Source organism: Lycium ferocissimum, chromosome 3 (genome assembly GCF_029784015.1).
Source record: "Lycium ferocissimum isolate CSIRO_LF1 chromosome 3, AGI_CSIRO_Lferr_CH_V1, whole genome shotgun sequence".
NCBI lineage: Eukaryota > Viridiplantae > Streptophyta > Magnoliopsida > Solanales > Solanaceae > Lycium > Lycium ferocissimum.
The window spans coordinates 13,047,700-13,060,771 of NC_081344.1; the positions used below are offsets into that span (position 1 = coordinate 13,047,700).

The 13,072-nt window shown below is 35.9% G+C and overlaps 1 protein-coding gene across 1 annotated transcript; it reads right to left on the minus strand.

Moving 5' to 3' along the window:
- Positions 1-10,391: 10,391 nt before the first annotated feature.
- LOC132048708 (uncharacterized) lies at positions 10,392-12,417 on the minus strand. The gene is made up of 5 exons (XM_059439405.1): positions 11,754-12,417; positions 11,079-11,419; positions 10,870-10,983; positions 10,654-10,779; positions 10,392-10,523 (listed from the first exon to the last, which is right to left on the minus strand). The coding sequence occupies exons 1-5, from the start codon at positions 12,415-12,417 to the stop codon at positions 10,392-10,394; spliced, it is 1,377 nt and encodes a 458-aa protein (XP_059295388.1).
- Positions 12,418-13,072: the final 655 nt, after the last annotated feature.

The following is a 13,072-nucleotide window of genomic DNA, read 5'->3' on the forward strand; positions in this document are numbered from 1 at the left end:
TGCTGAAATTGCTAATGCATTGTATCTACTCAAAACTTACTTACTATTTTTCTGTTAATCACCTGCTAGCTTCATATTTTCTTATTCTGCTCTAAATAGCCTAAGTTATTTCTAACCCTCCCTCATCATCTGACGCTATCCTATGGTCGTATACTATCTTTTCTGAACTATGGATCACACTTAAGAAACTTTCATCTATCTTATATGAAAGATTGGAACAACTAAACCCAAACTTTCTATACACCTCAAAATCATATCAGACTATACACATTTGGGATAAACACTTACTCACATAGCTTAAGAGAGAACTGTCACATCTCCTTATCTCCTAATAATAATTACTTTTTATAGCAACTTACAACCATCGTCCTCTCTAACTCTGATCTGACTAAACTTAACAAACCAAAACCATTGCCGAAAATTTAATATCGTCTGCTCTTGGTTCTTATTTCATACATACCTCTTTTCTTAACAGGCATAGTTCGTACGAAAATTTCATCTGTGGTGATAACTGGGGATGCCTCTTTATCCTGACGACCTGCTGAAGCATCCAAGCAGTCTTCACTGAGAACTGAAATACCAGGCTTAGCTGTATTACAACCTGACTGGGCTTGAGAATTAAGAGGAGCCACCGAAACACATATCAAGTCCCCAAACGATACACCCCTTGGTGTCTCCTATAACACTTATTACACATAAGATTCTGAAAATTTCTGTGGCTCACACTGGTATGTCACTGAGAGGCTGGTGCTCTTAAACTCTGTTTCTAGCTTAACTGACCTTTTTGATTTTATCTAGACCTCGAGACTAGTGTACTAGCTGCAGATGGAGTGGGTCCTGATAGCTTTCGGTAGAAAACTGTCTGCCCCCACCTCCTTGAGATCCTTCATGATTTACGTTTCCTGCAGACTTAGCTCCTTTTCTAATTTCTCTGATATCCTCTCCCTGTTGCATCCTATTTTCCTTTCTCAAGAACATCATTATTATTCAACTTCCCATTCATTATACAACACCCTTTCTCGGGCAACTTACACTTTATTCACCTTTCAATAACACCTCAAGTCTCATTTGTTACCAGCAAGTACTTCACAATTGTACCCCTATGGATAATCAACCTCAGTTGGGCCTTCGATTACCTGTTCGTCGCCTGCGCACTCGAAATGTACGTAATTCGATAGGAAGAGAAGTTACTTATTGCTCTAAGCTTCATGGCACGATCTAGAGTAGAAAGAAATGAGACAAATCCTGAATGTCTTGGTGGTCAACTGTTTATATGCGTGGGGCCCTCACACATATAAAAGAGACCCCACTGGACACGGCTTCATAGACTCCCTAAGACACTTGAACCTAGTGCTCTGATACCAAGCTTTGTCACGCCCCGAACCTGGGCCTGGACGTAACACGGCACCCGGTGCCTGACTGTATGTGACCGAGCGAACCAACTGGCTGATTGAATCAACATGTGATACCAAAACATAACCGACTTATAAAATAAAACTAACACATGCCGATTAACTAAAAGTCCGATCGAAATATCATAATGCGAAAATACTTAGACAATCTGAAAATATCTGAAACTAGCCAACATGGCTAAACCAAAACAACTGAACAACTGAGTATAACTGTTAACAAGACTAACATAACAAATATCCGACTGTCTGAACTATGTCTATGAAGCCTCTAAGAATACTGAATAATAGAGGTGTCTATGAACTGAAATAACTGGATAGCTGATAATGTCCAGAAGGAATTTGGGGCTCACCAGTAGCTGATACGTGCACTCCTAAATAGCTGAGTCGTCAACCTGTATATCGCGATCGCAGTGCCCAAGCAAGCAATAAAGGGATATCAAGACATTTGAATTGTATCGGTATGTAAAAACCGAAGCAATAAAATACCGAAACCGAAACTCGATAATCGAAAATGATAATCGTAATAGCAAGGAAGTAGAGATATGAATACTCCTCGCTCCGTATCTGAATCATCTGTATTATCTGTGTTTGTATATGTGGGGCCTCGGCCCAATAATAAATGCACGCTATGGCCTCGGCCTAGTAGTGCGTCAGTCAATGGCCTCGGCCATGTATACGTATACACAAGACTGTGCTGTGCCCTTGGGCAAAATCACATAAGTTTAATTATGGTTAATTAATAAGGACTGAGACCATAACAACAATGAACAATGCTGAACTGAAATAGACATGCTGGATTGAATTGAAAACACTGACTGTTTCTGAGCATACTGAATTTCTAGACTGAGACTCATGTGGTAACAATACATAAGTCTATAAAGATTACGTGCTGAGTTCATGATATTCAAATTGACAACCATGAACGAATTCTCAGAATCGCAACCCTAGACGATAACAAGCTTGTACAACATATCATAAAACTAGGGCTAAACTGTATTCTGAGTCAAATTACTGACAAGTATGAAGAAAGAGGCGTAGAGAGAATCATAAACATTCCCTAACGTAGATAGTTAGCCTCACATACCTTAATTCCAGCCTTTGAGCGTAATACAATATTCGTCAAACCTTTCAACTTTGATCTATATCAATACAAGTCAAAGGGATTCTATATTAGCAATAATATTCATGCTTTGGTCATCTAAGCATTTTATTAAACACTTAGTGGGCATAAAGCTCCACAATCTCCATTAATGGTGTTTCTTCACCCAATTCCCATTCTATTACTTCTAGGTGATTCTACAATCTCAATTAGGTGTAATTAACATCATTCTCCATCACCCATATCATTATAACAATCTCAAGTCAACAATCCAAAACCCTACTATAGTTCGTGTAATTCTCTTTACTAAACCCATTTACTATTCTCCCAAGGACTCATCAATTTCACTATTATGAATGATTAGAGTGTAGAAGCATTACCTTTTTGACGTTCAATCCTCTTGAATTCAAGTTCTAGGGTTTCCACATCCAACAATAAGGTTCCACTCACAACTTTATCGATTAGAAGGGTTTACTCAAGTTAGAAAGAGATTAGGGACTTGAATTCAATCTAGAATCATGATAAAACTTACCTTGAAAGGTTCTTGAGGTTTGGGACTTGTTCTCTATGGATTTAGGGTGATTTTTCGTGAATGGGGTGTTGGGGAAATAAACCCCAAATCTTAAATATAACTTAAAACGCGTAATCCCGACTTTTGACCCGAAACCCGACCTTTTGCGCGTTGGGTCAGCAATGCACGGGCATCGCGCGACATCCTGCAGGTCAATATTCAGATTGTTCAATCGGCCCGCGATGCGGAGCCATCGCACGCGCCCGCACGCGCGACACGTATCGGTTCTGCACAGTGTTTGGTAAAATAGGCATAACTTCTTGTACATAGCTCTGTTCAAGGCCCATAATATACCGTTGGAATGATATTTCAAAGGGCTACAACTTTTATATTTTAAGTTTTCTCAAATTCCCAACTGATTTTCACGAAATTCGACTGGAAGGAAGACGTATCAAAACTTAGCCGATTCTATAGACTTTTAAACGCCTTACTATTATCCATATTGAGACGATCATATCTCCTTGCTCCGATCTCTGATTGGCCTGGTCCTTATATCGTTAGAAAGCTATTTTTACGTACTACAACTTTCATTGAGGGCACTTTCCCAAATTCCCAACTAATCAAGGAGTTATCACTGCCCGAAGTAGGCCTATCTCTCCTATCAACCATTTTCGCAAAACGTTCAAACCTTCAGTTTTTCCACTAAAACTCTAATGATATGAGTCTAACCTTAGTTCTAAGATACGGGGTGTAACAAACTTGGACACATGTTAGACCCCGTATTTTTATACGTCGAGTTATTCGCGAAAGAATCAACGTGAGATAGAAACTTCGGATTTTAATTTCTAAACTAGAACTAATCGGTTACAAATTTTTCTTAGTACAAGAATGTTGTTGGAAATTAGGAACTACTTAATTGTGGTGTCAAGTTAAAATTAGTGGCAACAATGAGCCAATATGAACATTAACATGCCATGTCCAAAAGATGACTCAAAGTCATCTTAAATAAACTAATGGAAGACATACAAATGGGCAATTAAATGTAAATTCATCCACTACACTTACATTATATTGTGGACAACCAAATTGAAAGAAATGAGTGTGGAATTCAGCCAAGTGACCGAAAATAAGGCATCCATGTGAGGCATACATTTGTATATTGAGGGCATCTATCACTTTATGAAAGCATGCATTATTTTATGAAGACACACATGTTAGGAAGAATACTTGCACACTTAAATATTGACATTCATCCTTGTATGATTGCAATGGACAAAGGTTAGTGTATGATTCATTCACTACACATGCAATTGTCTCATAAACAATTAAATGGAAAGAAGAAGAAAGGGAACAAAGGGGAAGCTACCGAAAGTTAGAGAAAAGAAGTGAAATTTTGTGTAAAGTTAATTGAGTGCTCAATGTCATGAGTGGAGCATGTGTTGTGTCCAACTTGTAGGCATCATAATTTAACCAAATAATGACTAAGGAATCAGCCATTACATTCATTTTCAACTTCACAACAAAGAAAGAAAACCTAGAGGGAGAGAGGGGAGAGCTCACGGCCAAAGGGCTGATTTTGGAGCTCTTTGTGTGTTGATCAAAAAAATTATTTTCCAAGGTGTTTCAACCCTTTAGAAGGTCCCTAAAACGTGAAGATAGTCTTTGGAGCAACAAGAACCATTTCCATCTCAAGTCACCAACTCTAGCCAAGTAGAGAAGTCAAGTTGTCAAGGTAAGATCTAACTTTCTTTTCATGTATTAAGGGTGATGTAGATGTGTGAATATAAGTTGTATGCATGAAATAAGGTGTGTTGATGTTGGAACATGATAGTAGTTATGGGGTTATATGTGTTGATGTTGAAGTATGGTTGTAACTTGACGAACATGAATCGCATGCATAAAATCATGAAAGTTGGTATTGGAATGTTGGTTGGCCGTAGGGACTGTTTTGGTGGAATTAATGGACTGATTTTCTTTAATAAATATGGTTGTTACTATCATAGATCTCATGGTAAAAAGAATGAAAAGAATTGGAAGGTTAAAGGTGAAGTTATGATAGTATGAAAATGGTTGAATCTATGATTTTATGTGAGTGATGTTGAAGCATGGTGTAGCCGTGTGTGGACTGTTTTGTGAAGAAGTTAGTGAACTGTTTTTACTTGATATTTTGATTGTTATTATCATGAATTTTATGATGGAAATGAAGGTGTTTAATGGTTGGAGTTGAAACTAAAGTCGTTTGAGAATTGTTGTAAGGATTATAGAAATGACGATATAGCGTAGTTGCGTATGAATTGATGTTGTACTTGTCTTGTGGATAGCTGGTCATAACTTGCTGAAATTATATGAAAAGAAGACATGAAATTATGTGTAAAAATCGCATGTGGTTGGCTTAGTATGTTCGTAAACGTTTGCAAGAATTCCGAACATTGTTATGTTGTCGGTTAGGGACTGTTTTGGATGTGTTGTTGGTTAGGGACTGTTTTGGACTTGTGTTTTCATTAAGTTGGAAAGAATAATTATAAGTTAAGAGTATACATCATATTTTATGTTGGATGGGCTGTTATAAGTTGTTACATACAAACGTTAAGGCTACAAACTATTAGAAGTAACTTGAGAATGTCGTAGCCGTATGTGAATCGTTATTGCATGTTATGAATGTGGGCTGTTTAGAATATTGTGTGGGCTGTCCGGATTGGTATTGAATACATAATTATTGATGTTGGATTGGTTGTATGTGGTTGGTTTAGATACAAGAGAAAACGTCGCCTAAACATCTAGAAAGGAGTTACTAACGTTAGAATACGTTTGAATCTCCCCGTAGCTTAACCATAGTTGTTGGCGTCTTAATATAGGTTGAAGTATTATTGGGTAGCGTACACATATTGTGTGACGAATAAGCGCTATAGACCCTGTCCGTTCGGAAGCACTTCGAGAAGGAAAAAGCTTTGGCGTGAAAGTTCGTGACACTGTTCGGCATTGAGGTAGGTTACGGTTTACTTTATGTCTAGACTCCGGTTAGCGAAACGTATGTAAATAGTAGTGATTGACGGGGAAAGCATGATAGGCCTTCGGGCATGGTGTGGAGGTAAATTCCATCTAGGTTGGTATTGCCAGCTGTTATGTGGGCTTGTCGCCATTATTACGATATTGTTATGTGAGCTGTCATTGTATTGTGATTTCATGTATTTGATATAATTCTCTCTCTCTTGTTATCCCACTGGTCATATGGAAGAGGAAGGTTATTGCGAGAATTGAATATTGAATTGCAATCCCTAGTATGAATCTATGGAACCTATGATTGCGGTGATTATTGAGGTTGATTCCATGCGAGGCATGCATCCCATATTCTATGTGCTATGTGATGTAATTATCACCTAGTTGTATCTTTATCACATACTAGCTCCCCACCTTATGAAAGGGAAGGGTAATATTGATGATTGAGTAGTGGGCAATAATATGACTTGTACTTGTTTATTGCATATTGGTGATATAGTTGAGATCGATATCATGCATGACATGCTTTCATATTACTCTTATGTTGTTATAATGGTGAGGAGAGTGATTGAGAGACTCCGAGGTCTTTGCGGAGAGCGTAAAAGAGAGATGAGTGTTCGTTGCCCGAGGTTTCTTGTCGGGAACGATGAAGTGTTTGATGGCCGAGGTCTCTGCCGGATCGTAAGAGTGTGCTCGTGATCCAAGGTCATATTCTGGAGCGAGTGGTACATGGATTTTGCGGGTCCCCCATGGGTCATGACTATGAGGCATTGCCATAGCATGTGTGTACGGGAGTGGAGTGTGAGAGGTGACTACTTGCATTGCATAACATTTACATAGCACGACATTGCATTGCATAGCACTCCATTTGAATGGTCATTCATGTCATTGCATGGCACATTCTCCGATTGGTTCTTGATTTGTGAATTCTGAGTTGTTGTTTGTGAGTATTTATTTTAAAGGTGGATGGAATCGAGGTTTATAGAATTCTCCCTAGGCTTATAATCCGAGATATTGAGATCCCTTGTAACTATCGTTAATGCAAGACTTTCTCATGTGCTAGATGTGTGATCGTGTTTGATTACTTATCCGCTTACTTGTTAGTTGCTTCTTATTTATATGCGTGAACTAACCATTGTCGGCCTATGATACCTACGAGCCTTGTGTTGTGCTCATACTACTCTTGCTACACTCCTTCCGGAGTGTAGAGTTATTTTCGTGCGATGTTCGGAGTCTCACGACCGTTTCGAGGCATTCGTCAAAGGCGTTTGGGTGAGCTATTTGAGATATTGCAACCCGCAGTCTCTCCTTAGATTTCGTTGTTCTCATCCTTCAACGAAGTCGTATCCAGATTTAGTACAGTATTCATTCAAATTGTAAACTTCTTAGAAGCTCTTGTATGAGTCTAGACCAGATTTTGGGAATTTCTTATAATAATAGCATTTATTCCGCATGTTGTATCAAATTAAGGTAGTTATCTGAAGGGTTCGCCCACCAGGGAAGGTTAGTGTGGGTGCCCGCATGATCCATGATTTGGGTCGTGACAACACAACACGCGTTCGTGTGGTTTTGAGCCTAGGAGGAAATGATTTGGTTTCAATTATGTTTTTAAATCGTACCCTTACTTAGGGAAATACTCCGGGTTTTTTGAAGAATAAGGACCAATGTATCAATAATTTCTGTTGACACTTATTATCTGTATTTCTATAATTCTTGTTTTTTATAAATGTTTGTCGTAAAATTCATTGATTACTGTCAACATATGTACAAATACATCTAGTTTATGGTATAAAAATCATCAATAATTCATGAACAGAGGTTAAACAAACATTGAGATTAATTTGGTATTATAACATACTTGAGTAAATAATTGCGTATGTCTGTTAAAGAAACGTAATGTGAATACTTGAAGATTGTTTTTCTGTTCATTCAAACATACAACAACCATATAGTATGTGGATTACAAGAACATTAGGTTTTTATATCAAAAAAATGATATGTATTTTTTATTTGTTAAGTTGAAAAAACATTATGTATTTGTAAAATACATAGTTTACAGATGTTAATGATGTCAGTATTTGAAGGCCACTTTTTGATATTCAATGAAATTTTCTTGTTTCCGAATAGTATGTTCAACAGTTAAATAATTATCAACATTAATAGTAATCTTAAAAAAAAAAAAAGCTGCACATTCATTTCACAAAATTACAATCCAACATCAATCTAATACATCTAAAACAACAAAGTAACTACTAAAGAAAAAAAAGAACAAAAACATCGTTTATCCTAACATAATTGTTCAAACATCATGAACATCAACAGTGTTGTAATCTATCTCAGTCCTAATTGGTCTTGGTGGAACCTCACTATCACTCTCAGCATTGTTGGCCAACTTGACTTCGGCGTATCCCCACAAAAGAGTGTCATGTCTCATACGCAGCATATGTGCATCAATATTATCTGGTGTACTCCCAACCGTGATCAAATACTCGGATATGCGCCATAAATACACCACGGTCCCGTGATAAAAAGGGATATACATGTTAGTTTTTAATACTAACTATAATTAAGGATAAAAAATGTTATAAATATTTTTTGTAATGAAACATACATATAATGAATGTATTTGAAAGAGTATTAAAATGTATGTTTATATAAATCTATATGACTTATCTATTTGGATATAAACACCATGTATATTTTTTTAAATATTTATGTATTTGTGTGAATAGACTGATGCATCCTATATGTATTTGTTGGTTAAAATACATTTTTAATTTGGAAATACTTACATGCTACCATATTCTTGCTGAGGCAGATTTTCAACATAAACAACATCAAGGGTATCCATCTGCCCCTTATCGTTAGAAGCTGTATCCTTAACCAAACTGAGACGTCTTCAATTTACAAAGAATCCCGACATATTAAGAAAATGTGGCAGTAATGTGGCCAGTTTATCAACTTCGGTCCTCACAACTGCTGCATGCCGAGCAGAATGGCACGAGTTGTAAACATAAAGACGCCTGTCAAAATTTTTATTCATTTAAAAAAAAAAACAGGAATCAGAATATCAGTAAACATGTATTTTTTGTAATATTTAAAAGACAAGTGTTAATAAAAAATACATGTCCAAGAATGACAAAACAACCAACACCTAATGATTTTCTTCTTTTATGTTGAATGGTATTAGCACATTGTCAACCGTATGCCATGGCACATTCGCAAGTAGTCTGTGGCCCTTGACATAATCGATCAAAGTAGACTTTTCATTGGCATCATCGGTCTGTGTTCCGACGTTGTGGAATGCGTGATAACAAAAATCAAAGTGCTTCTTGAAAACACAATCAACAGTGGTGAAAGTGTAGTTGTTGTTCATGTCATATTTTCCTTTCTTCCGAAAGTAGTAGAATATGACGTCAATATGCTGAAATGATTCAAAAATACATGGGTTAACTTTAGATATGAATTAGTACATATTTTTGGTAATTAAAATTGTTATAAAAATTACCTCGTCATTCCACAACTGACCATCCATTGACAAAAGGTAAAACCAGTTCTTATCTTTAACAGTTGTGACAACAAAATCGTATTGGATACCATCCTCGAAAGCTGCCATGTTTTTCCTGTAATGATCTTCATAAATTTTCCTGGAAAAACAAAGAAAAACACAAATTCATTATGAAAAAATTACACATTCATAATTATTCCAAAATTCATAAAAACCTTACAAACATACTTGGCATCATGCATTTTGAGCATTCCCTTGTTAAACCATTCACAGAATTCTTCAAATACATCGAGGTCCAACACATCGGTAATGGAAAATTGATGAAAGGGGTGTTTCTTGTCAAACAAAGGCATTTGTTGCTTGCCCGAACTGCTACCTGTGTATTTGTGAAAAAAAATCAACAGTTGCTCCACTTTACAAAATGTACAGCAAACAACAAAAAGATGTAAATACATACCAAATTCTATGCACCATGGTGAGGTCTGGAATTTTTCGGGCCGTATAGTCCGAGGAACTGACGGATGAGGAATTATCTCTTTTCCAGGAGTTGGACTTGGCCAAGCTTCGTCGGGCAAATACCACTCAGATATAGTCTGCACGTCACAAACTTTTGCACCAGGATCCACAAAATCATTAAAGCTAGTGTTTCCCACATTCTTTTGCGGTGTAACTTGTTCTTTTGGATGCTCTTTTGCTATATGAGCCAATACCTGTGCAATAACCTAACAAATACAAACATATAAAACTGAAAAAAAAAAAAAAACAGATTGGTTGCGAATTAAACGTATTCAAGTTTAATGCATACCTCTGTATCATTTGAATCATCGAATTCTTTTTTTTCTTCCATTGTTTCTTTAGTACATCTCAACACGGACATTCATCAGAAATCTTCTGTTCTCCCGAAAGATCACCTTCTTCCAAAATCTCTTCTGTTGAAACTTTGACAGTATCATCGCTTCCATTGCCATTATCCGCTTGTTTTTCATGACGATCACCCTTAATAAAAAATGCCATATAATATGAATAAAAAAAAACATGATTAAAAATAAATCAACAAAAACATAAAGAAATAAATCGTGAGAGAAAATTAATTGACAAATACTTGGCAAAATAATCTGTAACATACCTCGGGAAAAGAAACATGAATAGTAGTAGTATCCATTTGGATACCATCATCATGGTCCATGTAGGCATCACCTGCGTGAGGTATGTTCTCGTCCCGAAATTGAGCATGTGTTTCACTATCAGCCCCCTACAAATACAATATGTATTTATCAAATAAATTTGAAAAAACATACTGATTTTGTCCTTATTGACACATGTATTAGTTAAGTTAAGATACCTTTTCTGAATTTTGATTCAGTTTTTTATTTTTCAAAAGCTTTGTTAATTTTTCATCCATCGCAAGACGAAAATCCTTTAATTCAGTAAATACAGACTTGAGTGCATCAACAACCTAGAAAAATCAGGAAAACAGGATCAGGAAGATTATAAAAACATTTTTTTAAACATAAAATGCATCATATATGGCGGAAAAAATATAAAACTTACATCTTGTTTGAATTTGTTGAAATCTTCCCTCAAAGATTTGATGTCATCTGATCTGTTGGTGGATGAATCATCAACAGATGCGTGGTGTGTAATTGTACCAACTGTTTCTTTTCCTTTTGATTGAACGGGCTGAACTGGTACAGAAACTCTTGTTGGAACTGACAGTGGGATGACAGTTTGTTGGACGGTTGATTGTCGATTTTCCTCCGGCAACGGTGCCGTTGACATCTTCCTAGATTTCTTGCGTGGTGGAGACTTTGAAGCGATTTTCCGTTCTTTTTCTTTAACAGCAGCAACATGTGGTGGTGCTGTAGAGAAATCAACATACTCATCCTCCGTTTCTTGTATTTACGTAGGTGAAACAGGTCTGTCTACAAAGAATGGACGCAACCCGAGCTCTTCAACTTCATTGGTCAGAGGAACAATGTTCCTAAAGTTAATGTGATCCTGTAAATTTGGAAAACATTGCAACTATCAGTCATGTATTTGTTAAAATACATTGAAATAGAAAAGTATGACTACTGTTAAACAATGACTACTGTCAAACAATGTATTTCTGTGAATATAGTAGTTAAGAAACATGTATTTGGCAAAAACATATCATGAAGGATCTAATTTAATAAAGGATTAAGTAATAAGAATGTATTTTTTTTAGAAATTCTATCTTGGAAACACCTTCTCTGAACATGCCCGACATGAGTAGGAAAACCGTTGGTTGTGTGTTAATTGTTTTCCAGTTGAACATTCTTGGAATCGGTGTCTTAACAGCTAAATTGGGGTCAACGTTGGAACAACACTCGTATATCCAAACTTGCATAGCATATGGAAAACCCCGAAGACAGTAAAATCGAAGTATATTTTGCATCCTGTTGTGAACACTAACAATCAGATCATCGAATGCTTCTTTACCCCATGTATAATCTACATATCGTCCACTCACAACCAAATCAAAATATTTTTTTGGTACTGTCACGTTTCTCTTTTCACTGGACAGTAAATAATTATGGATGAAATATAAGATCACAATCCTAACAGCATCTCTATCAGCATTAGCCCCGACACCCCAATCCCGATCTTCAAAATACTTGTTTAACGACATCTTTAAAACATTTTTTGTTGCCCCAGGAGAATACTTTGTCATGAATTTGTTCTTAACATCCGGAAATTCAATTTCCTCACCATAACATTTGAGCCCAGTAATTAATGCAAAATCAAATAGAGTAAACCTGAGTTCGGTCCCATTGATATCAATAACAAAAGCATCCTTTGAACCACTTTTCAACTCCTTAATCATCAGACATTTAAACAGTTGACACTGAATCTCGGATTCAACCGGCATATCCAAATATTTACCAAAAATAGTGTTCTCAAACATCTCAAACTATTCATCAGTAAGTTTGTCCATCAAATCATCTCTGATTTTTTGATTCATGTATGCTTTAATATGTATTGGAGGACGTTTCAACATGAATTTAGATCCCTGAAAAAATAATTAATAATATGAGAACAAATACACATCGTATACTAAAAAAATACATTTGACTGAATATTAAAAAAAACACAAAAAAACAAATTACTGGTTCTTAAAATTTAAAAATTACAACACAAAATAAACATACATACTTTAGAAAAAATGTTCCCATAAGAATCAAGTTAAAAAAACAATCAAAAGTACATAAACAACAGCACATATATTTAGACCTAAGTTTTATGGGAAGAAACATAGACATACATATAATGAAAAAAAATCTGTAAAATCTGAGAAAATACTGGATGTCAACAAATACACAATAAAAACTGAAAAATACAACATCTATCTCGCAAAAACATACGAGTCTCACAACTAAAAAAAAATCAACACATACATTCATATAGATTAACTTATGTGTTTAAAATATAAATATAAACTGAAAATATGATAAATCCGACATCAACATGAAAATCAAAAAAAGAATAATCAAAACATACATTCATAAAAAATTACGTATGAGTTC